The sequence below is a fragment of the Oryx dammah genome, unplaced genomic scaffold (assembly GCF_014754425.2).
Source record: "Oryx dammah isolate SB20612 unplaced genomic scaffold, SCBI_Odam_1.1 HiC_scaffold_18, whole genome shotgun sequence".
Classification (NCBI taxonomy): Eukaryota; Metazoa; Chordata; class Mammalia; order Artiodactyla; family Bovidae; genus Oryx; species Oryx dammah.
In genome coordinates this window covers 116,756,024-116,782,140 of record NW_024070202.1, presented here as the reverse complement: position 1 = coordinate 116,782,140, position 26,117 = coordinate 116,756,024, and the positions used below count along the sequence as shown (strand labels likewise).

The 26,117-nt window shown below is 53.8% G+C and overlaps 1 protein-coding gene across 1 annotated transcript in view; it reads left to right on the top strand.

Annotated features, from left to right (window-relative positions):
• PAXIP1 (PAX interacting protein 1) overlaps positions 1–26,117 on the top strand; it is a 38,802-nt gene that overhangs the window by 6,084 nt on the left and 6,601 nt on the right. Inside the window, exons 3-14 of the mRNA XM_040260136.1 lie at positions 412–455; positions 1,805–1,868; positions 8,199–8,312; positions 10,898–11,533; positions 17,306–17,777; positions 18,248–18,342; positions 20,254–20,349; positions 20,962–21,099; positions 21,795–21,916; positions 22,602–22,786; positions 23,746–23,789; positions 24,860–24,930. Coding sequence (XP_040116070.1) covers positions 412–455; positions 1,805–1,868; positions 8,199–8,312; positions 10,898–11,533; positions 17,306–17,777; positions 18,248–18,342; positions 20,254–20,349; positions 20,962–21,099; positions 21,795–21,916; positions 22,602–22,786; positions 23,746–23,789; positions 24,860–24,930 — 2,081 coding nt within the window. The remainder of the gene's footprint in view (positions 1–411; positions 456–1,804; positions 1,869–8,198; positions 8,313–10,897; positions 11,534–17,305; positions 17,778–18,247; positions 18,343–20,253; positions 20,350–20,961; positions 21,100–21,794; positions 21,917–22,601; positions 22,787–23,745; positions 23,790–24,859; positions 24,931–26,117) is intronic.

The window sequence follows — 26,117 nt, the reverse complement described above, 5'->3', positions numbered from 1 at the left end:
ACTTTGGACCCCAGAGGAGACTTGGAGGGACCGTGTGTGCCTGGCATGTGGGTAGGGTAAGCCTCCGGTTGTGAAGACAGCTTCTAGCTGGACTAGAGGCTCACACAGCAGCCCAGAGAGTCGGACACGACTGGAGCGGCTGAGCAAGTGTGGGAACCTGGAATGGGGTTCCTATATGTAACAGGCTTTTAAAGGGCCGCTAGTGTTTCATTCCGCACTTGGGCTTTTCCCCTTGGGGACTAAGAGCTCATATTTGACCCTGCTGCTTGAAAGCTGGTGACTGTAGTCTGGATGCTGTATCACTGGTGATAACAGAGCCTTTCATTTCCAGGAGCAGCACTGGTCTCATGGTGGTGTTTTGAACATGAACCGGAACTGTGTTTTGATTTGCACTTTTGTTTTCTTTTTCAGCCTTCGTGGGTGATCTTGTCCGTCCAGTGTGGAGCTCTTCTCCCGTATCCTTTTTGGGGAAAGAGGGAGGGAGAGGGTGACTCTGGGTCCAGGACTCAAGCGAGCCTCACTTCCTGCGCTGACGCACGAGTCGGGGGGTGCCGTGTGTCCTGCTCTGTCCCTCCCGTATCCAGGCGTCTGTCCCTGATCCCTGTCGTTCCCCCGGGGGCGGGGAGCCAGCTGTATGGAGGCAGCTGTAGCCTGGGCCTGAGGCACGAGTTCTCGTTCTGCAAATTGGCTTTAGGACCCAGGCAGTCTGGACCTCAGTTCTGTTGACTTTGGAATAGGTGGCTTCTGTGGTGTCTGGTTAGATGGACTGTTTCTAAAATTCTCGGTCTGTACGAACCCGGTCACAAACTGTTTGAAGAATAGATGGGCGAAGAGAACATCAGGACATTTTTAGTTTTATATCATGCACTGTTATTCTTTTAATTACGTTGGATGGAAATACATTAATCCATTTCTACATTAATTCCACCCTTGATGTGGAGTGCCTGCTCGGGGCCTAGTTCTGCAGACAGGGTTGCCAGGCCCGCATTCCTGCCCCGGAGAGCTGCCTGCACTGCGTGTTGGTTCATTTGCCGTTTCCCGAGTGTGACTGTGGAACACACACACCCCCTCCCACATGCACACGCACAGCAGACAGGGTCACCAGGACCGCACGTCTGCCCCCAGGAAGCTGCCCCTGCACTGCGTGTTGGCTCAGCACGCAGAAGTAACGCTGCAGCCCATTCGAGGTCCAGACACTCCAGATTCCTTAAAAAGTCATGTTTGCTTTGAACAGACTGTGAAGTTCAGGCCCCCGGAGGTCATGTCTGCTGACAGAGAGCCCTGTTCCTGGGGCTGCATGCCAGGAGCGCTCAGAGAATATGTTAATGGAGTTTTAAGAGCCAGAGCTTCAGAAATGGGACAGACCTTGGGAATTACATACATACGCTAACCCTTGTTTTAATGAAGGGAAAGCTGAAGCTCAGAGTTGTCTCACCCAAGTTCACAGGGTATGGCGGTGCTAAAGCTGGAACCTGGGTTCTTTCATGAAAGATTCCTCGAGGCGATGGGGACGACCGCGCCAAAGCAAGCGCGGGGCTCCCAGGGCTCTTCTGGGTAATGCCAGGCTGCATGTGGCTGTGTGTGTGTGTGTGGCTGTGTGTGTGTGTGCGCCTATGTGTGTAGTTGGGTGCTTTTCCCGCCTGCCCTGCCCTCTTCGGCCAGCTTAAGTCTGCCTCTTTGCTAAAGGGATTGAGTGGGAAGCAGAAGGTGGGTGGTGTCCACACGGGCAGGTTGGAGCTGTCTCTTAGTGGAGTAGAGATTGCACTGGTCTCATTTCATTGGACTCTTAATACATGTGCAACAGAGTGAATGGTTTTTCTCCAGAGTCGTGTCAGATTTTTTTTGGAATCACAGCCTGCCTCTCTCAGGTAAGTGTGACACAGTTCCTCTTGTGTTATTTACATAACAGGTCCGAATTTTTATATGATTGGACATATGTTGTACTTGTAAATCAGTGTTGCTTAACTAAACTGCATATTCAGTATGAGCTTACAACAATTATTTAAATATTCATACCCAATCTTAAGATTCAAAGCTTTAATGGGTGAAAATGGTCTTTCTAATCTAAAGAATTACAGAGATTTAAAACTTGAGTATGAAAACATGTTAAAAGTGAAATTAAAAGGTGACAAGGAGTCTCCATTCAAGTAAAAGCAGAGCTTTTGTCGTAAGTAAAAGGCTCATGCAATCCAGTAAAACGTTTCTATGAAGCGGAGCTTCAGATAAGTGCAGCAAGACATCTGATGCGCTTGGTGTGCCCGTTAGTAGCACCGAGATGAGACTGTCTGCGTCTCAAACGTGTGACAGTGTATTCAGTGCTGGCTGAGCTGTAGACAGGCTTCCCCGCCCCCCACAGGAGTGCAGAGCAGTGAGCAGTTTTCTGGAAAAGTCCAGCCACATCGGAGCTGTGGGAGACTCAGTTGTTTCCCTGCAGGCCTCGTATGTTTCAACGTTTATCCCAAATTGATGGAGAAAGCGGCAGGTTGAGGCATAAAGGCAGCGTTATTCATGAGAGGGTAAAGTTGGAAATAAGCAGATCATCCACGATTTGGAAACGTTTAAGAAACTATTCTGGCCCGTTGTTAATACATAAGAATCTAGCTATCTAGCCAGTTTTGAATTTTGTTTTATAAACGTATGCACAGACATATGGGTAATTTTTTAAATGGGGGACAAAACAGGATATAACATAGTTATGTACAGTGTTACATCAACCAAATAAAATATGTAAGAAATATCCGGGAAGAAAAGAAAACCATCTGAAGGGGGACCAAGACGTCAGCAGTGATGGCTTTGGGCGGTGCACGCTACGTGTCCTTCCGTGCTAGCCTGTCCTCTCAGCCTCCAGCCGGAAACCCTCAGTCTGTAAACAGCTTTTACGAAAAGTCAGGCTGGTGGTGGTCGAGCTCACTCTCAGCTTCCTCGGAGTCACCCGTAGCCACTGAGCAGGAGGAGGCCTGGTTAGCCCGATCTGGTTTCTGTAGCCCGAGGACCTCGTTCGTCTGAGGCTCTTATGATGACCCTTTGGGCCTCCCCATCTCCTTGGAGGCCTTCGAGAACGGGGTGTCCAGGACGTTAGGTGAGACTACAGGGAATCTGATGAGAACCCCGCCTCCTCACAGCTCTGTAACAGGAGACTGTAAACGGTTGGATTATCAGCCAGACTCAGCGCTTTGTACGGGTGGTGTCACCTCGACCCCGTCTCTGCCCAGACAGTACGTCGAGTGATTTTGTGTTTCTGTAAATTCTGGAAGTTCTTTAAAATTATAAAATGGTCTCCTTTTTGTTTTTGCTACATCGATTTAATAGAGATCCTTGAAAAGTTGGCTTTTTTCCTTAAGGATAGAAATTCTGTTGGTATTTGTTTTTCAGCGTTTCTCACATCTCTGTAATAAATGTAAATTTATATGATGATGATTTTAAAATAGGCTGAAATGAAACCTGTTTATAATGGGTACTGTGGCTACATGCAATCTTTATTGTTTTCTTTATACTTCTCTGTATGTTCCAAATTTATAATAAGCATCAGAAAAGTTTTTAAAATGAAAACATTTTATTACTATTACTCCTTATCTGTAAACACAATATACTGTGGCTAAAATGTAAAATTTGTGTTTAATTATGTTTGTACTGATTGGGTCTCTGGGTTCATGATCCAGAGCCCACTGTCCAGACAAGAGAGGAAGAGGCTGAGGCAGGGAGTCCTGTGGCTGTTTTCACGGGTCAAGGTCATAGTGACAGGGTCTTTAGCAGACCTGACTTGGAAAAATAAATAAGATTATTCGTTGATTAGAGTCTGTGAATATGAGACGATTACAGGGTTTTAAATTAGGGATCTGAGTTTGACACTGGAGAGCCTTCTAGTCTTGGAGAAATAGAAGTGCAGTGACGTTCGACAAAGGTTTTGGCATATGCAACGGGTTACACGTAGTCAGTACACTTGGTGTGTGAGGACCGGTGCGCGTGGCCGGGCCGCAGGGTCACCTGTGAGCTTAGAGATGGTGGGGCCGTGTGGATGGCAGGGTCCGGACGGCCCTGGTGGAGGTGGCGAGGTCTGCGAGGCTGCGGCACAGTGGGTGGAGCGGGTGGAGCTGGAGGGGCGGTGGGGGCGCCGGCCTCAGAGCGGGGCTGCCTGCTGGGGTGGAGAGGAGAGCTTGGGGACCCAGGGGGTGGAAACCTGGGTGCGGGAGGGAGCTCGATGAGCTGCTGGCTTCCCTCCTTAGTTTCTCACGCCTCTAATCTTGATTGCAGATATTTACATCAGGACGTTTGGAAAACAGGAAGAAAGCAAACAAGTTAAAAATCACTTGCCTTCCTGTAGGTGAAACTGATCTGAGAGCCCTGAGCAGGAATAGTGGGCGGAGTAGGGATGGGGTGAGGCGGGGGCTGCAACCCAGGCGAGCACCGTGTCCCTGAAGGCAGCGCAGACCGAGGAGCGGGCAGACGGGAGTCGGAGGGTCTGCCTGATGCGGGGCGCAAAGGAAGAGGAGCTGACGCTCACAGTGGGCCTCTGGGGGGAGCTCCACAGAAGGGCGCAGCCGGGCGGTTTCCTTTCCCAAGTTAGGAGCGTCGCTGGGCCTGGGCCGCAAAGGGGAAGAGACGAAGTCAGCCTGAAACCCAGTACTGTCCAAGCGCAGGGACCTGGGACACGCATGAAGGCTGAGAAGCGCGTCCTTGCAGAAGAGGGTGGAGGGAAGTGCAGGCTCAGGAAGACAGCCTTGAGTGGGAAGACAGGAGGCTTCAGTGAGCAGAGATGCTAGTGGGGGCAGGCGGGTGGGCGGGGACAGCTCTAGGAGCTGGGGGTCAGGCGCCGCGTGGTTTCATCGCCGGGGCCAGTAGGGGGACGTGGAGTGTCAGCTTGAGCCCCTCTGCCCGACTCAGTGCTGCGGGCAGGGGGCTGGCTGCGGCTGCATGCGGGCTTGGGGGTCTGCGTGGACCTCCGGCTCTGGGTTGAGAAAGCTACAGGTGAGGTCGGCAGCGGGGAGAGCGGGGACCCCGGGAAGGACCTGAGAGGCAGCTGGGGTCGACGGGCGGGGTGTCTGTGAGGTGGCCCAGCCAGGGGGCTTGTCCAGGTGTGCACTTCACGGGGGGTGGGGGGTGTGGCTGGGGCCGTGGTGGACAAAACAGTGGATTTAGCGAGATCGCTGACAAGGGTTTTGTGGCCCCGAAGCAGATCCATTAGGTATGCCGTTCAGACCCCAGAACCTTCACGTGACCTCCACTGTGACGGAAGTGTGGTTTCTGTGGGTTTGTCACTCACTGCACTTACTCTCACCATCTGTCACTCGTGGCGAAGGAAACTTTGCTTCATCGGAGTCGATGGCTCAGCCAAGAGTGAGGAAAGCTCAGAGCACACTGGGGACACTAACTCTGGCTGCTAATACTCGCTCACTCAGTTGTGAGATGGATAACAAGTGTCTGTCCAGCGTGCAGCTGCAGGACCCGCCCACCACGCCTGTGCGGGTGCCTTGTGAAGCGGGAGACAGGTTCCCCTCAGGTGGGGGCGCAGGGTGTGGGCGGCATCGGGGTGGGGGGGCCAGCATGGGTAGCATGCCCCGAGCAGCCTCTGCAGCATGGGCATGCGACACACACACGCGTGCACACGGACGCGCAGGCAGGCAGGCAGGCGGGGTTCCGCCACGGAGGGACTGTTGCTGGCGGTTCTCAGTGACCTTCTGTCTTTTCCCGTCAGGGTGTTGAGACGCTGGAGCTCTTGCTGGAGTCTTCCAGAGCGCTCCAGGGAGAGGTAGGGAAGGGCGCTTGTGCCGGCAGAAGTTGGGAAGCACAGACATCACCCGCCTCCTCCCGAGCCGGTGTTGGCGCAGGCTGTGGCCGCGGTTGTCGTGTGCTGGGTAGGTGGTGGGCAGGTCCCCGTGTGTGAGAGCCTGCCAGGGCCTGACTGCACTCTGGGAGGCCCTTTCCATCTGTATCTCAATCAACAAAGAATTTCTTGACTGCCTACCCTGTGCCTCGCACTGTACTAGGCCCCAGCCGAGGTTCCAAGGTCAGGACAGGCCTCCTGGTCGGCGGGCTGAGAGCTTGTGCGCAGGAGGGACAAAGAAGGGCTCACGGAGCTGCACCCCAGGAGTGTCTGGGCGGGAGGCCTGGAGAGGGGGCTGTCCTGGTGCAGAGGGAGGCCCGTCTCCACAGGGACGCGGCAAGGAGCACCCTCTGCTCAGGGTGGAGGGGGCTCAGTGCCCCTTGGGGGCAGCTTGCTGTGGGAGTGCAGGGTCCAGGGGTGCTGAGCTGAGAGGGTGGTGGCCCAGGGCCAGGGCCAGCAGCCTGGGCGGGGGCTCAGCGAGGGGGCAGCCGCGCACAGGTTGGGGCGGGGTGGGGGGTGCCCGAGACACTCTGGAAGCGCTCAGATCTGAGCCCGATGGTTCGAGGAGACGTCCAGGCTCTTTTATCTGAGTTGGTAGATTAGGAAGATTGCTGTTTTAAAAAAGAAGAGCATTTTTCCCCCAGTTATAAATGCTTTTGAAAATTTGGAAAATACAGAAAAGTATGAAAATGAAAATGTCCCCATGACCCCGTCACCACTAGGTAGCTATTGTTAACAGTTTGGTGTGGAAAGAGCATTCTCCATCACACTGTTAGAGATTCATTGGGTGAGCTGGTGCAGATATGTTCAAGTCACTTAATGCAGAAGCAGGTTGGTGAAGACTCTGATTCCAGGAAGTTTTCTAAGTTGATACAAGCTAGAGTTTGGGGGCTTGGTCCATGCAGGGCCTCACCTCCCCCACGCAATGTTCTGTCCACAGCAGCTTGCTGTGCTCTGTTGAAACCCAGCCAGGGTCCAGGCCGTAGGGTGGAGGACTAGTCAGTGAAATAAAAATAATAAAGCCATGTCTAGATTGCGGTTTTTATTTCATTTGTAATAAAGATTATATAATTTATTAGAGTCATATGTTTTATCATGTAATTAAGTCTCACCACCAAATGCTGCAGGGTATGTTTTTGTGGAAGTCACTATTAAAAATAACACCTTCTGATCAAGTCTCCTGAAATGTGTCACTGACTAAATTAAAGACATACAAAATAATGATTTTAAGGTGATTTTGTAAAATTAATGTGTTCTTGTTAGTATTCAGAGTAGTATGGAATGCAAAATAATTTCTAGAAATATTTGTAAAATGGAGAGTAGACACAGGATGTTAGATTTTTGGCAATCTGAATAATAACAGTTAAAAAGAAAAAATTTTGTTAAACTTGAAAAAAATTAGCTTGAGACAAAGTTCAGAATTCTTAACTGTAATTCACAATTTATAGTAAGTTACCTAGCATAAAATTGACTTCCAAGATTATCTTAGAATTAACACCTTTGTTTTCCTTAAATGTTTCTTTTGACTTTCAGATGATAAAGTTTTATTTTTTAGGAATTGTTTTTAGTAGGACCTGCCCTTAGCGAAGCAGTCTAGAACAGTGGGAAGCACAGTTTGGAGTCAGGCCTGGACTTAGGCAGACCTAGGTTTTACGATGATCAGCTCTGACTTCTGTGAGTTCGTGTGTCCCCTGCGGGGTCGCAGGGATGAGGAGCCCTTGGCACAGTTCCTGGCACATAGTAGGCAGGCAATAAATGGAGCTGTTGGTTCTGGAGTGAAAGCTTCTGTCGCAGCATAAGCCATCGCATCTGAGTCTCAGCTTCATCACTTGCGCAAGCATAGGAATACGCCTTTTATGCTTGCCTCATTTTCTGTGTGCTTGGTAATTACGTTTTCCCTTGAGCTTATACGCCACTGTATTTTTGTCGTTTATTTTTAATTCATTTCATGATAAGCATTTATTTGTTATCCATTGATTCTTAAGGAATCCCTGGAGTATGATCTTTATACCACTGCATTTAAACGTTTTAAAAAACGACGGAGTTGGGAGATGGAGTGTGGTGCGCTAGTTCTTTTTCCCTGTCGTTTGTCATGTGATGAAGTCATCCTCCACTCAGCCCCTGGAGTGTGGACATAAGTATTTTTTAATTTATTTGGTGACAAGGCAAAAAAGGTGATGTTTATAAAACTGAAGATAGGAGTAAAAGTTACTATAACAAGCGCATAGCTGAAAGCTCATCTTGTTTTTCCCACTAATACGCTTAGGTTAATTTCATTTAAGAAGGAAGAAAGATGAGCACAGTGGTTATGATGTCACAAAAAGTGGGCAGGCAAGTCGGTGAGTGTGATGGAAGCGTGATTTCTGGTTCCCGCCAGGTGTCGCCTGAGGACCGAAGCGCCCTGTGGGCGATGCTCACCTTCCACGGGGGTGGCTGTCAGCTGAACCTCAACAGAAAGTGCACACACCTGGTTGTTCCCGAGCCAAAGGGGGTAAGCGACCCATGTACGTTCTCCTTTTAAATGTCTTCTAAGCATTTTCAGTCATCGCATGTCTTCTTTGAACTTCTTTTAAATTAACTGGATTCTGTTTGCAAAAGCTGATGACGTGAGTTTATGTCACTTGTAAAACAGCTTCATTCCACAAAGGATGGGAGATGACGAATTTTACTTTGAACCGGATGTGACTTTTAAATACAAAGAAATTTGGGTTTGTTTCATGGTGAAGATTGGACAGATTTTTTTAATCTTTAAGTTTCCTTTCACATCGACTAAAACTTCAATTTTGTGAAAATGTGTGTTAGTGCTCGTTACAGTTTTTACAAAGGGTCGTACTGAGTATAATGATAAACATGCATTTGGAGCAGTTCTCAGTGTACTGTCCTTAATAACCTGGACTATTTAAGCGGTGGTTACCTCTTCCCTAAGCACGGGTGGGGCCGTGGGGATTGGGGTCCCCGAGTGGGGTGCAGGTCAGCAGCGCAGCCCCGCAGGACGTGTTAGGGCCCCAGACCGAGCAGAACAGGACCTGCTGGGGTGGGGAGGAAGCCCGGGGCCTCTGCCGCACCCCTGCACGAAGTGCCAGAACTGCTCTCGTGTGGAGGCCGAGCTTTCTTCCTCCCGTGGACAGTTATTTGAGAACTCAGTGTAGTGTATTCACAGTTGGAAGGTCTTGTGACAAGTTAATGTTCCCACGTCAGTCATGACCTCCATATTTTTCATTGCCTTCAGTTTGAATCGACACCATGTGTGTCTCCCCCGAGTGCGCTGACTCACTGAGTGGGAGGTGGGCGTGCAGCAAGGTCTGGGGTGAAGGGGGCGTGGAAGCTGACAGACCCACCTGCCAGAGGGTCCCTTGCCCTGGACCCCGGAAGCAGGACAGCCCGTGGGTGTGTACTGTTCATAGTGCTTATTCTGACAAGAAAGTGAGCTGTGAGCTGGCGAGTGTGCTTTACCTTAGTAAGCCACTTACTCCAGGGAGAAGCTCTGAAAATTTGGGGTGAATCTTAAAGTCTACTTAAGTAAAAAGCTGTATCTTACGTGACAATTTAAGAGATAAGTCGTATGCTTTGATTTAAGAGTATAGGTTTTTTTTTTCCCCCCCTTTCTTTTTATCAACTGGCTTATAGCTGAAAATCCTTTGATTTTAGGTAGCTAATTTAAGGGGAATGAAATGTTTATAAGTTTTAAAACTATGAGAGAATACTTGTAAATGGTCAGATTACAGTTGGAGGCAGCATATGAATCGAGTGGATTTGTCAGACCAGCTGAAAGTGAAAGTCGCTCAGTCTTGTCTGACTCTTTGCGACCCCATGGACTATGCAGTCCATGGAATTCTCCAGGCCAGAATACTGGCGTCCGTAGCCTTTCCCGTCTCCAGGGAATCTTCTCAACCCAGGGACCAAACCCAGGTCTCCCGCATTGCAGGTGGATTCTTTACCAACTGAGCTAGCTGACTATATACACAAAAATAAATGGCACGTTTAATTTTTTTCATTTTTGATAAATTTATGGAGAAAATACATAAATGGCATGATAAAACTATGTTTTCTGTATTCTTGAATTTTTAAAATGTTTTAAGTTGAGAAGAATGGAGGAATTTAATAACGGCCAAAACACAGGGTATGTTGCTCAGTGTTTGGCGGAGGGAGCTGGTTTCGGGGTGTACATGCTCGCACTCCACTGAAGGCGGAAGGCGGAGCTGGGGAGGGTCCTCGGGTCCTCCAGCCCGCCCCTGACCCTGGCGTGCAGCAGGAAGTGGGTGTAGTTTAGGGCCCCAAATCCCTGTTTCCCGGAGAATGGCTGTTAGCTGAGGCTTTAGCACAGGTGGGTGGGACTCTGCCGGTTCACCGAGCCACATTTACGAACTGGTTCACTTGAAGCTGCTTTATCACATTGCTCTCACGTAGGGTTTCCTCCGTCTCTCTTCCCTCGGGCGTGCCTTCCCGTCTGCCCTGTCCCCTGGAGAGTCCGCAGGCGCCCCGGCTCGCTGCCCACAGACCCCGCCGGGCCTCCCTGCCCGCGGCTTGGCGCTGGCTCCCCTCATAGTCCCGTCACCTGTTTGACCTCTGTGCAGAGCTCAGTCGGAAGCCTCGTGGGGTCCCAATCATTGCGACTTTGTGTCTTCAGTGGAACGAGCTTGGTGCACGCTGGTGCCTGCTGGGGCGGTGTCCTCACGCCCCGTGCCTGCCTGTGGTCCTGGGGGCTCCGTCCACCGCGGCACGGCTCCGAGCGGCTCTCGGTGATCACCACGCTGGACGGCAGACACGCCTTTCGCTCCTGAGCGTCTCACAGGAGTCCTGGCGCTGCGTGTTGTCTGAAGTTGCGTTTGTAAACGAGAATTGAAGCACAGTCTTCTCAGACTGCTGTTGGCACACGGGACGGCGTCCTGTGACCCCTGATGCGTGGTTCTTCCTGTCTCCTGTCTGACGGGGTCTGAGTGGTTCCTGTGGGTGAAGTGGCCACAATAGGAGCTGACTCTTCTCTCCCTAGAGTTCTTGCTTTGCGTCCGTGATTCTAGGAGGTCTGATAAAAAACCCCGCAGCTTGCTTCTGTGTGTGTCTGTGCTTCACCCACAGGAGAAATACGAGTGTGCTTTGAGGAGAGCCAGTATTAAGATTGTGACCCCCGACTGGGTCCTGGATTGCATCTCCGAGAAGACCAGGAAGGATGAAGCCCTCTATCACCCCCGCCTCATCGTCTACGAGGAGGAGGAGGAAGAGGAGGAGGAGGAGGGGGCGGGCAATGAGGAGCCGGACTCGCCGAACGAGGGCAGCACGGACGGGAAGTCCAGCCCGGCCAGCTCTCAGGAGGGCTCCCCCTCCGGCGAGCCGCCGCCGTTCTCACCCAAGTCGAGTGCTGAGAAGTCCAAAGGGGAGCTGATGTTCGACGACTCTTCAGACTCCTCGCCCGAGAAGCAAGAGAGGAACTTAAACTGGACCCCTGCGGAGGTCCCCCAGCTGGCGGCGGCGAAGCGCCGGCTGCCCCCCGGCAAGGAGCCCGGGCTGATTAACCTGTGTGCCAACGTGCCGCCTGTCCCCGGGGGCATCCTGCCGCCCGAGGTCCGCGGGAGCTTGCTGGCGCCGGGACAGAGCCTGCAGGGCCCGGAGAGGCCCGAGGTGATGCCCGCCTGGAGTCCGGCCATGCGGACGCTGAGGAACATCACCAACAACGCCGACATCCAGCAGATGAGCCGCCCCTCCAACGTGGCGCACGTAAGTCACTCTTCTAGACAGGGCTGCACGTGTCGGTTTCAGCCTTTTTAGAAGATCCGGTTGTTCTCTGCTTCTTCAGAACAGTTAATGCACGAGTTGTGTTTCTTTGCCGAGGGCGTGTTCTCCAGTCTCTGTGTCTGCACACTCGTGTGTTCAGTGTCACAGACTCCCGACGAGAGTGGTGACAGGCCCTGACCCCGCTGAGCGGCACACGCCCCGCGGCCAGGCTGCCCCGGACGGTGGCGCCGGAGGGAAGCCCGAGGCTGCCAGCTATGCCTTGGTGTTTACCACGAGCTGTGGGTCGATAGAGGGCATGGCGTGGTTCGTCATTCATTGAAGAAGCCTCAGGTTTAATTTACAGTTTTGTGATGGGAGCCTGCTGTACAGAATGGACCTTAAACGCTTTAGTAGCTGTTTTTCCATCCAGGACAAAAAGAAGGCAGTTAGGGATGTGTGTGTCCCCGAGTGTGTGTGCGCGGGTCTCTGTGTGTGTGTGTGGGGGTCCCTGTGTGTGTGTGTGGGGGGTCCCTGTGTGTGTGTGGTTCCCTGTGTGTTTGTGTGGGGGTTCCTGTGTGTGTGTGTGTGTAGGGGGGCCCCTGTGTGTGTGCGGGTCCCTGTGTGTGTGTGTATGTGTGTGTGTGTGTGTGTGCGGGTCCCTGTGTGTGTGTGTGTGGGTCCCTGTGTGTGTGTGTGGGGTCCCTGTGTGTGTAGGGAGAGTCCTTGTGTGTGTGCGGGTCCCTGTGTGTGTGTGGGGGGGGGGGGCCCTGGAGACAAGGTGGTGAGTGAAGATGAGGAGCCCAGCCCCGTCTCGGGTGCAGAAGGCGGGCAGGGCGCAGACGGGTCTGAGCAGAAGGGCTCCCCATGACGTGGGTGTCTGGACGGTGCTGCTGAGTCGTGTACCAGCCGCCGGCAGAGGAGGCTCCTTAGGTCGGGCACTTAACCCCAGGCAGCCCTGGCAGAGCTGAAAGTGAGTTCTGGGTGGAGGGGGCAGCCCTCAGACCCCGAGCAGACTGACCCTGCTGTGTCCTGAGGACTGGAGGGGCCTGGCAGGTGGGGCCTAAGCTTGCGCGGGGGTATAGTTTGAGAGTCCTGTTGGTTAATAGTGTGTGAGAAGTGTCCCTCCCTGCCTCCCTGTCTTGGGGTAAAGAGTGACCAGTGGATAGTACCTGGTCCTTGAGACGCTGGAGGGGCGGCCCCTGGCCGGGGTTGGGGGGAGTGTGGGGGGAACACGGGGTCAGGGACTTGGGGGGCGAGTGTCCCGACATGGACGTGAGGTTCCGGACGTGTGCTGGAGCTGGTTAGGAGCCAGGGTGAGGGGCACCCTGCCCTGGGGTGTTGGCAGAGTGCACGCGGTGGGGTCTGGCCCACGGTGAGGGCTGGGGCGGTACCCACAGCCCGCAGGGGAAGCCGGAGGAGGCAGAGCTGGTGCGTCTGGATAGGCGATTTTGGGCGAGTGGCGGCTTCGGAGGGGAAGGCGGAGGGCGAGGTCGCGCACCGCAGCTGACCGGCCATGGTCTGCTGAGGCGTCTGCTGTGCTCCAGAGGACCTGCACTTCGTGTGCTGGCCCCAGTTGTGAGTGGCGAGTGGCGGGAGGAGCGCGAAAGTGGTCAGAGAACGGGAGGGCCAGGCCTGGCCAGGTGGTGCCACCGAGACCCAGGGAGAAGCTGGAGCCTGGGAAGGAGCAGGCGCGTGGGCCCCGTGTCAGCACCCAGCCCTGCAGGAGCTGTGGGGAGGGTGGGGTGCGGATGCCCAGCCAGAGGCAGAGAAAGGGAGGAAGTCAGAAATCGGGGTTGGAGCAGGCTGGGGAAGCCTCCAGGGGACCTGCCCTGCGGGCCAGCGGATGTCTCCCTGGGCTGTTCCCTGGGGCTGCCTGGGGGGTGGTGGGGGGTGCCAGCCAACAGCGCAGAGGGCCCCGCTCGTCAGTGATGGTGTTTCCAGTGGCTTCTGTGTCTTTCCAGTGCAGTGGAGGTTGACTTAAATCCCAAGTTTCCTGTACCTTGGAATCTGTCCCCTTGCACCTGGAAATGCGCAGTCTGTGGCGGGGCACACGTCTGCCTTCCCGCCAGCAATCCTGCAGGTGCCACCGCCAGGGAAGACAGTCTCGCTCTGCCCGCGGTGTGGGCGGGGTGGGGTCCGTCCTCACCAGGGCAGGGTTGTGATACCGACGGGAAACCTTCGGAGACCTTTGCGGAGCTCTTCAGCAGCATTGGAACATTGGGACATTTCACTGCTAGATGTGGAGAAAAGGAATCTTTGAAAGTTAGAAGATTTAGTTTAAAATTAGATCTGGAGGTTGGGGAAACAGCAGCCATCAGACTCTTCCTGAGATTGCACGTTTCTGGCGGTTAGGAGTTGTGCGTGTGTGTGTCAGATGTGGCGCTCAGCGTCAGGGACTTAACTAAGGACTGTGGCAGTGCAGAGTGGCATCCAGACTCGGCGTCCCCTGAAAACTGTAGCTGGCAGTGCGGCACGCTGCGTGCCCGCTCAGGTGGGCTCACACAGGTCTCCAGCCAGATGCAGATCAGAAAGCTGGGCACAGCGTCTAGTGGCCGGGGAGGGCGCTCCCGGGGCCTCTCCGCGGCTGGCGGGCTTGTGCGGGCCCTCGGGGCGCCCGTCTCAGGTCGGCTGGGCCCTTGGCTGCCTCTCCGCCCGCCCCAGGCGCGCCGGCCCCGTCAGATGTCAGATGCCGCCCTCGGGAGCCCCTCACTTTGCCCTGTTGCTGTCGGCAGGCAGGCTCTCGGGTTCAAGTGGGCTGCCGCTGCTGAGGGGAAGCAGTGCGCGCGTGCAGGTTACCTTCTCACGGCGGCGGCGGTGTAGCTGCTCAGTCGTGTCCGACTCTTGCGACCCCATGAACAGAAGAGCCTGGCAGGCTGCAGTCCATGGGATTCTCCAGGCAAGAATACTAGAGTCGGTAGCCTATCCCTTCTCGGGGGGAGCTTCCTGACCCAGGGTCTCCTGCATTACAGGCGGTTTCTTTACTAACTGAGCTACAAGGGAAGCCCATTCTAATGGTCCCCAAGGCTGTAAAGTGGTAACAACCCCCCTGAAGCCCCCCGGCCCCTCCTGCTCCCGCCTGCTTCTCTGCAGGGTCAGCATTCCAAGTGCTGTTCTCTGCTCGGCTGGGTCTGTGCTGGGCTTCGTTTCTGCCCCACTTGACTGGGTATTTTTTAATACTTGCACAGAGAAAAGAGTTATCTTGTTACTTAAAAACTTATTTAAATCTGCTTTTTCTGCCCAGAGCTCAACTGCGAAGTTTTCAGAGTGCCCAGAGAGTCTCCTCTTACATGTAGGGTGATTCCTAAGACAGATGTACTCAGACTCTTGAGTTTAACTTTTTTCAGTTTTAATTTGTTTCATCACTGAATCCAAGGCCTGTTACTCTGGCAAATTATATAACGTTTATGTTTTGGAGTCTATCTAGTGAAAGATGTATGTTTAAAAACATATTTGAAATTTTTGTGTAACTGCTTTATGTGAAAGTTGAATTTCCAGAGTTTTATTTAAATGACAGGGATACAAAAATAGGGATTAGTTGTATTGGTTGACTTTTCAGTTCAGTTCACTTGCTCGATTGTGTCCAACTCTGCAACCCCGTGCTCTGCAGAAAGCCAGGCTTCCCTGTCCATCACCTACTCCTGGAGCTTGCTCAGACTCATGTCCACTGAGTTAGTAATGCTACCGAACCATCTTATCCTCTGTTGTCCCCTTCTCCTTTTGCCCTCAATCTTTCCCAGCATCAGGGTGTTTTCCAGTGAGTCATTTCTTCAATCAGGTGGCCAAAATATTGGAGCTTCAGCTTCAGCATCAGTCCTTCCAGGGATATTCAGGACTGATTTCCTTTAGGATGGACTGGTTGGATCTCCTTGCAGTCCAAGAGTCTTCTCCAACACCACAGTTCAAAAGCTACAATTCTTTGGCCCTCGGCTTTCTTTATAGTACAGCTTTCACAAATACACATGACTACTGGAAAAACCATAGCTTTCACTATACGGACCTTTGTCGGTAAAGTGGTTTCTTTGCTTTTTAATACTCTGTCTAGGCTTGTTGTAGCTTTTCTCCCAAGGAACAAAGTGTCTTTTAATTTCATGGCTCTAGTCATCATCTGCAATGATTTTGGAGCCCCAAAAAATTGTCTGTCAATGTTTCCACTGTTTCCCCATCTATTTACCGTGAAGTGAAGAGACTGGAGACCATGATCTTAGTTTTCTGAATGTTGAGCTTTAAGCCAACTTTTTCATTCTCCTCGTTCACTTTCATCAAGAGGCTCTTTAGTTCCTCTTCACTTTCTGCCATAAGGGTGGTATCATCTGCATATCTGAGGTTATTAACATTTCTCCCAGCAATCTTGATTCCAGCTTGTGCTTCTGGCAGCCCAGCGTTTCTCATGATGTCCTCTGCATAGAAGTTAAATAAGCAGGGTGACAATATACAGCCTTGACGTACTCCTTTTCCTATTTGGAACCAGTCTGTTGTTCCATGTCCATTTCTGACTGTTGCTTCCTGACCTGCATACAGGTTTCTCAGGAGGCAGGTCAGGTGGTCTGGTATTCCCAGCTCTTTCAGAATTTTCCAGTTCATTGTGATCCACGCAGTCAGAGGTTTTGGCATAGTTGATAAAGCAGAAGTAGATGTTTTTCTGGAATTTTCTTGCTTTTTCCATGATCCAGTGGATGTTGGCAGTTTGATGTCTGGTTCTTCTGCCTTTAGCTTGAGCATCTGGAAGTTTTGCAGTTCATGTACTGTTGAAGCCTGGCTTGGAGAGTTTTGAGCACTATTTTGCTAATGTGTGAGATGCGTGCAAGTGTGTGGTAGTTTGAACATTCTTTGGCATTGCCTTTAGTAAAATCTGTTTGTTACTGTTTTCCTTGACCGTAGGAAGTTGCCTTCCAATTTTTTTTGAGCATGTAGGGAAAATTCATAATAAGACAGGTTTCTTTCGTTAGGTTCAGCGCTAAGCAGGTAGTAAAATAACAGGGGGTGTGACTCTCTGCCAGGTGATGCCCCTGGTTCCTGAAGCCTCTTGGTTGCTTGTCGGGTGCTTGGCCGACACCTCTCCCGAGGAGGGGGTGAGCTCGGGAGATGCCGTGGCCGGCGGGGGCTCCAGCCTGAGGCCTTCTGTCCAGTGTGTGTGCAGGGCCCCACGCCACCCTGAGGATGGGGAATGGACCGCTGTGCATGGGCCTCGGGGCTGGGGAGGGCTGCCCACATGCACACACCTGCGGCTGGGTCTCTCCTGCCCCTCGTGTGTGTGGTGGAGTGGGGCGGCCACAGACGGGGCGGGCTGGGGGCTGCCGTCCGGGGCTGCAGTGTCCCGTGCCTTCATGCAGGTGGGGTCTTGGCGACCTCTGTACCCTTTGTTTGTTGGGAAATGGCAGCTGTGGGAGGGAGGCTTGGTCAGGCTGTGTGGCCCGGGGGAGGTGGGGGGTGGCGAGGTGTTGTGGTCGCAGCAGGACTGTGGGGTCAGCGGGACACAACAGCCCCCCACCAGCACCCCCAGTCCTTCTCTGGAGCGAGTCAGCCACTCCAGGGAGTGTATCTGCCCACGTCCGTTCCGTAGCCTCTTCCGTTTTACTTACTCTGTTCCACGTTTTGGTGAAGAGGTCTCGAGTACTAGCGTGCCCACTTCACTGAGCTGGCGGTGTGTGTGCACGGGGAGAGGCGGGCCACTGGTGAGCGTGAGCGCGGCATGTTGGGTGTGCGCGCCGCTCTCTGAGGGGCCTGGAGGTGAGGGCAGCAGCTGTGGACGCACCCTTGCCTGATCTCTGCTTCCAGATCTTGCAGTCCCTCTCGGCGCCGACGAAGACGCTGGAGCAGCAGGTGAGCCACGGCCAGCAAGGCCCTGGGAGCGCCGTGCTGCTCGGCCAGGTGAAGGTGGCCCCAGAGCCGGCCCCGGCGCCGCAGCCCGTCCTGCACCTGCAGCCGCAGCAGCTCCTGCAGCTCCAGCAGCAGCATCTGGCCCAGCAGCCCTACCCGCCGCCTCCAGCGCACCCGTTCCCGCCGCCGCCGGCCCACCCGCACCAGTTCCCCCAGCAGCCCCTGCAGCGGCCCCAGCCGCCCCTGCAGCAGCAGCAGCAGCTCGCCCACCTGCAGCAGCAGCACCTCCAGCACCTGCAGCGCCTGCAGCAGATGCAGCAGATGCAGCCGACGGTGCAGCCGCCCGGCCCACCGGCCCAGGCCCTGCAGCCCCCGCCACCTCAGGCGCAGGCGCAGCCCCCACTGTTCGGACACGACCCAGCGGTGGAGAGTTAGTAACGTGCATCCTTCTTTCCCTTCCCTGAAACCCTTGTACCTGCTCTGAGAGCGTTTGAGGGCAGGCTAAGGATTTGCGTTAGAGAAATACGTAGAAAATGGGGACAGTAGTTCGGAATCGATAGTTTTCTCGGGTGGTCTGGGCCTCCGTCCATACCCTGAAGTGAACACTGGTGTCCTTGGAATGGCGGGCTGCCGCAAGGACCACTCAGAGTGCTCGGCGCCCAGACATAGACCGTAGTGGCTCCCGGTTTGAATCACGTGATAGCCGATCGGGTAGCTCCATTGTAGCAGCTGGTTTTGCAGGACCTTTTGCAGAGGTCCTCGACGGGTGGAGACGTCATGGGCAGGCATGACTGACTTCATAGGTTCACACTGAGCTCTGCAGAGTGCGCTTTCTCGTGTTCTGTGCACACGTTCACAGTGCGGGCTCTGGTTCATTTTCCTTGTGTGATTCTGTTCTAGTCCCAGAAGAAGGCTTCCTACTGGGCTGTGTGTTTGCAATCGCGGATTATCCAGAGCAGATGTCTGACAAGCAGCTGCTGGCCACCTGGAAAAGGGTGAGGTCACTAAGATACACACACCTACACACACACACGTGTACCTACGCCTGTACTCACACTGGGTTGGCCAAGAAGCTCATTTGTTTTTTTCTGTAAGACAGCTCTGATACCGCTTAACTGACTTTAACTTCATGCAAAACAGTTTTGTTAGATTGTTCTGTGACAGCTGTCTTATCAGCTTGTATTCTTTTTAAAAGTTATCAAAATTGGTGAATTTCTGTGTAGTCATTTTAATATTGAAGATGAAAGAAACAAAGGAATATTCTTGGCATATTATGCTTAATTATTTCAAGAAAGGCAAAAAAACAACTGAAAAGGAATAAAAGGGAGCTTTGTACAGCGTATGGAGAAGGTGCTGTGACTGATCAAGTGTGCCAGAAGTGGTTTGCAAAGTTTCCTGCTAGCGATTTCTTGCTGGACGGTGCCCCATGGCTGGGTAGACCAGTTGAAGTGGATAGTGAGCAAATCGAGACGTTAGCTGAGAGCAGTCAACGTTACACTGCGTGTGAGGTAGCCAACACACTCAGGACATCCGCATGCAGCGTGGAGAATGAGTTGCACCAGCTTGCCTGTGTTCATTACTTTGATGTTTGGGTTCCACACAAGTAAAGCGAAACAAGCCTTCTTGACCTTTTTTCCCCATGCAGTTCTCTACTGAAACATAACAAAAAACGTTTTGTTTTTAAAACAAACTGTGACCAGCGATGAGAAAATACTGCACAATAATGAACAGAAGAGATTTGGGGGCAAGTGAAGTGAACCACCACCAGCCACACCAGAGAAGGTGATGCCGTGTATCTGGAGCGGGTGGAAGGGGGTCCTCTGCTGTGGTTCCACCTGGAAGACCCAACGGCTAATTCCAACAAGTACTCCTCCCGCTCAGACCAGCCGGAAGCAGCACTGCACGAAGAGCACCCAGAGTTAATCACCAGAAAACTCATGCTCTTCCATCAAGATAACTCAGATCGCATGTTTCTTTGATGTGTGACGACCAGGCAAAAACTGGGAGAGCTTGTCCGGGAAGTTCTGATTCATCCACCATATTCACCAAACATGGCACCTTCGAATTTCCATTTATTTCAGTCTTAACAAAATTCTCTTACTGGAGAAAAATGCTAATTCCCTAGAAGACTGAAGACAGGCACCTGGAACAGTTGTTTGCTCAAAATGATAGTAAGTCTTGGGAGTGTGGGACTATGAAGCTGCCTGGGAAGTGGCAGCAGGCAGAGGGACGAAACAGTGGACACGCTGTTCAGTCAAGCTCTCGGGCTGCATTAAAAATACATCTTTTAGTTTAAAAAATCAAAGGAACCTTTTGGCCAACCCAAGAAAGTTCTCGCTCTTTTGGTAACAGTGTCCCCCTCAGTGCCACACAGCCAGACAGCCGCTGCAGTTGGGATACAAGCCAGGATGAAAAAGTTAAGAAATTCAGAAGCTGAATTTAACTTAATGCTGCTCTGCTTTCTTTCTCTTCAGAATAAAGCTTCTTAAAGGCAGCGCTTCTGGCCCCAGGGACCAGTTGGCGCTGTCTAAAACTTTTCTCGCTGTCCCAGCAGGGGAGGTGCTCTTGGCATCTGGCGTGGGAGTCGGGGTGCAGCCAGCCCCCTGAGACGTGGGACGCCCACGGTGCAGAACAGCTGGTTTATCTAAAACATCCGCCGTGCCCTGTCTCAGAGAGAGGGTACCCACTCTTCCTCCAAGTTGAGATGAAACAGGGCTTACCGTTCATCTTTGCTGTGTAGTGCTGGCTGGGGAAGCCTGTGAATATAACCGATGGTTAGTTCACACTTTGGGAAAGACACTGTGTGCATATTGGTGGGTCTCATGAGCTCTGTCCCTTTGGAGATCGAAAGGCCCTCTTCCCCTGGGTGCAGGAGCTGCCTGACCGTGGGTCTCGTCTGTGTGCAGATCATCCAGGCGCACGGAGGAGCCGTGGACCCCACGTTCTCGAGCCGCTGCACCCACCTGCTCTGCGAGAGTCAGGTCAGCGGGCTGTTCGCACAGGTGAGGGCTCGGGTCTGCTGGAACCAGGGGGGCTCTGAGCAACGCTGGGACGGTCGTGCTTGGAAAGGACTTTCTCCCACCTCTGAAGACAGGAAGCCGCTTCTCGCTCATTTCCCTCCGCCTTTGGCGTGTGGACACCTCTGTGGCCCCTGGCTTCTCTGCCCGTGAGGACCGGGGCAGAAAGGCAGGTTCCCAGTGAGAGGGAGGTGGAACCATCCGCCCCGGCAGGGCCGCCCGCTCGCAGGTCCCCATCCTGCGGTAATTTCAGGGGCAGTTAGGTTTTCGTACCTCGCTGTGTTCTCACGGGGGAATTGTAATTCTGATGATCGGGAGTGTCCTCTCCTTCCGTCACTGAATTCATTTCCTGGGCTGTCAGCTTTCCTCCCCACTGTTGGCTCTTGTTCCTGTGTAAACGGTACCGATTCCGGGTTGTGTTTAAGTTAACTGGTGACACTGTTGTAGTTTATTAGTTCAGTTGAGTGCTAAGCTCCTGAAATTCCTATATTGATAGGACTTTCAATAGAAGCGACCTTGTAGTTACACAGCCTTACAGTTCTGTGTGTCACCTGCAGTAAAGCCCCCAGGGACCAGCCCGTACTCTTGTGTTTGCAGGCGATAAAGGAGAGGAAGAGGTGTGTCACGGCACACTGGCTGAACACAGTCCTGAAGAAGAAGAAGCTGGTGCCGCCCCATCGGGCCCTGCACTTCCCCGTGGCCTTCCCCCCGGGGGGCAAGCCGTGCTCCCAGCACGTAAGGCTCCCCTGCCTCCCTGCACGGAATAAGATCTTGCTTCTTCCTCTGGCTCCCTGTAATAGTCATAGCTCCTGACACTTCACGGGCTCTCCCGCGTCCTGGACACTGTTCAATACATGGCTGCTCCCTGGCGGTCAGCGGTGAGGCGTCCGCCCACAGTGCGGGAGGCCCGGGCTCGACCCCTGGGTCGGGAAGAGGCCTGGGGAAGGAAATGGCAGCCCACTCCAGTACTCTTGCCTGGAAAATCCCATGGATGGAGGAGCCTGGAGGGCTACAGTCTGTGGGGTCTCAGAGTCAGACACAACTGAGTGACTTCACTCACTTCACAGTTCAGTGTCTGAGACCAGGAGCGGCCGAAGCCGGCCAGGTGTGATCTCTTGTCGGTTCTCCTGGCCAGATAAGCCCCAAACCGGGGCCAGTAAGAGGAACTGACCAATGTGCCTAGGTAGCTCTTACCGTGATCGGAACAGTGTCGCGCCGACACAGGGAAGCGTTCCCCTTCGGTGTCTTTGCTTCCTGTCCCCCTGGCTGGCTCGTGTGCAGCATTCTCAGAGGTGGTGTCACCGACGTGCCCGTCAGTGCTGGAGCAGGAACGGAAACGCGTCTGTCTGCAGCAGAACTAACGGAGAAGAGCCACGTCAGGCGGGTTAAACCATCGTTCCCTCTTGACCTCACTGGGCCTTTCCCCCCAGATTATCTCTGTGACGGGGTTCGTCGACAACGACAGGGATGACCTGAAGCTGATGGCGTACCTGGCGGGCGCCAAGTACACAGGCTACCTGTGCCGCAGCAACACCATCCTCATCTGCAGAGAGTAAGCGCGGCGCCGCCACGGCCACCCTCAGCCTGCACAGTGCCGCCCGGGTCCCTCGGTCAGCCGGGTTCCGTCTGGGCCTGCACAGCGCCGCCCGGGTCCCTCGGTCAGCCGGGGCTCTGTCTGGGCCCACGCAGCCCCGCCCTGGGTCCCTTGGTCAGCCGGGGCTCTGTCTGGGCCCGCACGCCCTGCCCCGGGTCCCTCGGTCAGCCGGGGCTCCGTCTGGGCCCGTGCAGCTCCGCCCCAGGTCCCTCGGTCACCTGGGTTCCGTCTGGGCCTGCATGGTGCTGCCCTGGGTCCCTCGGTCAGCCGGGTTCCGTCTGGGCCCGCATGGCGCCGCTCCGGGTCCCTTGGTCTGTCCGAGTTCTCGGGTGGACGTCACAGAGTCTGTTGACAGAATGGCAGTGATGGTGGCGATGCTAGCCGGGGAATGAAACGGGATGGTTAAGGAGGCTGCAGTCAGACTAGGTGGCGGTGCTGAGCTGACAGCCGGCCCGGCAGCGGCCTCGCAACACGGGGATACCTCCTTACAGCCTGGCCAGCTCTGCAGACCCCTCCCTGCCACGTCCAGTGTGAGCAAGTGTGGGCTGGCTTGTGTTAACAGAAGTATAAGTTTGAACACCGATAAGGCTAACGAATGTGTTTTCTTTCCTCTCCTCCCCCGCTGCCCCCCACAACAAAAAAGACCGACTGGTTTAAAGTATGAGAAGGCCAAAGAGTGGCGGATCCCGTGCGTGAACGCCCAGTGGCTGGGGGACATCCTGCTGGGGAACTTCGAGGCCCTGCGGCAGACGCAGTACGGCCGCTACACCGCCTTCGGCCTGCAGGACCCCTTCGCCCCGACCCCGCAGCTGGTGTTGAACCTTCTGGGTAAGCAGGCAGCTCCCTGTGGCCATGGGCTGGCGCTGCAGGCACCACTCTTGGCTTCAGGGTGGTGTCGGTTTTCGTCTCATCTCCTGCTTCCTCTGGGTGCTGTCTTCTCTGCACCGCCCTGACTGTGCTCCAGGCGGCCCCTCCAAGGAGTGGTCGCTCCCAGCTGCTGGAACACGCGCTGCCATGAGGGAGCCCATCCAGCTCTGGTCCTAATGGCCTCAGTCGCAAGAAGGCCCTCCCTGGTTTGATCTGCAGTCTGCCTGCTTCCCTGGGACAAACCTGGGTGTAACGTCCGCTCTGAAGCCGTGGTGCAGGTGCCAGGCCCTTCCTCGGTGACACGTGTCTTTGAGGGCCCAGCTGGGCCGCCGCCCCCACGCGCTGTGCTCGTCACAGATGGTTTCTCGGACGCCAGAGCCCCCGAGAACGGGGCTCCCAGAACTGTCCGGGGTGCAGCCCACGCGGGCGGGCGGTGCCTGCACTGGGCCACGGGCGGGCAGTTTGCTCGGGTTTGTCTCACACAGAACCCTCGGCCCCTGCCAGGCTTCCCTGTGAACTCAGGAATAGTCCTCACAGCTCCCTTCCTGGAGGCTGTCCCCTGAGCCTCTGCGTGTCCAGGATGACCTGGACCTGGAGAGGCCTCTCATTTCTGCTGTTACTGACACACCTCCATTTTTAATTGTTTTTCTATTGGAATACGGTTGATTTACAACGTTGTGCTAGTTCAGGGGTGCAGCAAAGTGAATCAGTCATACTTGTATCCATTTTTTTTAGGGTCTTTTCCCATGCAGCTATTACAGAGTATTGAGTAGAGAGTTCCCTGTGCTGTATGGCAGGTCCTTATTGTTAACCTGTTTTATATATAATAGTGTGTAGGGGTCCTGAAAAGGCTTTTATATTGATTACGGGTCCTTTATTTATACAGTATTTCTGAACAGTAACCTGTCTTCTCTCTTCAGATGCCTGGAGAGTTCCGTTGAAAGTGTCAGCAGAGTTGTTGATGGTACGTCAAGTTGGTCGCCTCGCTGTGGCGTTACTGTGTCACGAAGAAGGAGGGCTGTGTTTGTATCTGTAACTAACGTAGTAATCGGCCATCATGACAGATGAGGGCTGAATCATCTCGCCTGTTGTTAGCTGTTCAGTGCACCCTTTTTCCTCTTCATTGATGATACTGGGAGTTCCTTATTAACACACACGTTAGTCCCATGACTTCTTCAGAGAGCTGCGAAGGTTTGCAGAGCAGAAGAGTGGGTGATCGTATGTTTCCATGGGGTTCGGGAGGCGAGAACTGGGGCACCGGTGCGTCAGCCCTGGCCGCAGCTCCTCGCCGTGGTGGCGGGCTTGTAGCCCGCGGGCTGGGGTCTCTGGTGGGCTGCCTTTGGGTGGGCTATTCTGCACTGGAGCACCAGGGGTTGGGTGGTAGGAATAAGTAAGGGCTGCCCTTCGCTCAGGGTGGCGGCGTCACCACCACCCTCACCTCAGGTGGAGAGGTGGTTGCTTCCGATAGTAGGTAAATGAGTGTGCTGTGGGAGAAGGTCTGCATTAGAGGCCAGGGCAAGGCTGGCTGTGGGGGCCTCAGGCACCGGCTCCCCTCTGGGCTCGGCGTCTCTGCAGGTTAGGGCCTCCAGCTGGTATTAGGAGCGTGGGCACTGTGCCCGGGTCCTGGAGTGGCCATCAGAGGCCTGCCTTCGCCTCCAGAGTGCTGTGACCTGACCGTCCTGCACCCTCAGAGGGGAACCTCCATCTTTCTGGAGGGATGTGATTGCAATCATTATGTTTTCCAAATTCCATTTAGACAAAAAAAATATTTGAAGGAAAAAGTGTTTTGAAAAGTTCAAGGTTGAGGATTAAATCTATTACAGGAGCTGAGAGGTGTGAAGACGTCTTAAAGTGCCGTTGGGTCAGGTGACAAGGGAGGGTGGCCAGGCTCCCTGGGCAGCTCGCGGCGCCTGTGGTCTCTGCCGGCTGTGCAGTGGGGAGCGTTTCTTGTGTGAGGTGAGGTGGGTAGAAAGCGCTCAGAAGCTGCTCTGTTACTGGGGAGGCTGACTAAGGTAAATCGTCCTTTAATTACAGGGTGTAAGACTACCTCCCAAACCGAAGCAGAACGAAGTAACTAATATCCAGCCTTCTTCTAAAAGAGCCAGGTAGGAAGAATCACCTGGTTTTTTTAAGGCTGATGATCTTTCCCAGTATGTTCTAGGAAATGGTGGCAGTTGGGATTTTCACTTGGAAGGGCTTCCCCGCTGACACTGGGTGCTGAGGAATCTGCCTGCTGATGCCGCTGGCATAAGAGGCATGGGTGCCGTGCCCGGGTCGGGAAGGTCCCCTGCAGGAGGGCATGGCTGCACGCTCCAGTATTCCTGCCTGGAGAAGCCCATGGGCAGAGGAGTCTGGTGGGCTGCAGTCTGTGGGGTCACAGAGAGTCGGACATAACTGAGCAACTGAACTACCAGGACTTGGAAGGATCTGCCGCTTGCTTGCCTCGCAGCTGTGTTGTGACAGCTTTCGTTTCATTGCTGGAGACAAATGGGGAACAGACAGTGTCTTTTCCTTTCTTATTAAAAGAAAAACTAGTCCAGTCTTCTTTATCTTTTTCCTGTCTCTCCGGAACCCCTGTCCTGGGAAATGATCTGCTCTGGTGCGACAGGGGCGGGGGTACTGGAGCCCAGCTCCGGGCTTCCGCAGTGTGTGCCTGGGAGCCGCGCCGGGAGGGGCGGAGCCCCTCAGGGGCTGGGGCGGCCCGTGCCCACTCTTGTCTGGTCTGCCTGCTGAAGCCGACCCGCCAGGGCCGCGCTGAATGAGGGTCTTTGTCTCCTCAGCCCCCTCCTTCCAGTCCCCACAGCCACCCAGGCTGGGGATCGTTGGATTCTTTAGTAAAAGCCTAATTATGTGACTGTATCCATCATTAAAATGCTACAGGTTTTTTAATTTAATAGACTGTTTCAAATATAACCTAAAAATAGGATTTGAAAAAATTTAAGGAAAGGGAAGAAAGTTTAATATAAAATGTGTGCTTGAGTCAACCAGCTTTGTCCTGCGTCAGAGCTTCTGGGGTGAGATGGGTCCTGTGGGAGGCGGTGGGGGGCTGGGACCACAGGGGCCCCTGGGAGCCCCCGCTCCCGCCCTCACAGACCCCCAGGGCCAGCGCGGGCTGGGGGTGGGAGGGGTGCTGGGTAAGAGCCCTTTGGGGTGACTTTGTGTAAATGGTGGGGAAGAAAGGGCAGATGAGCCACTGTGCTTTCCCTTTAAGGAAAGAGAACCACACACAGGTAAAGCTCTCAGGGCCTCTTAAAGCTGTTGAAACCCCTTGTTTGGTAAAGAACACATCAGG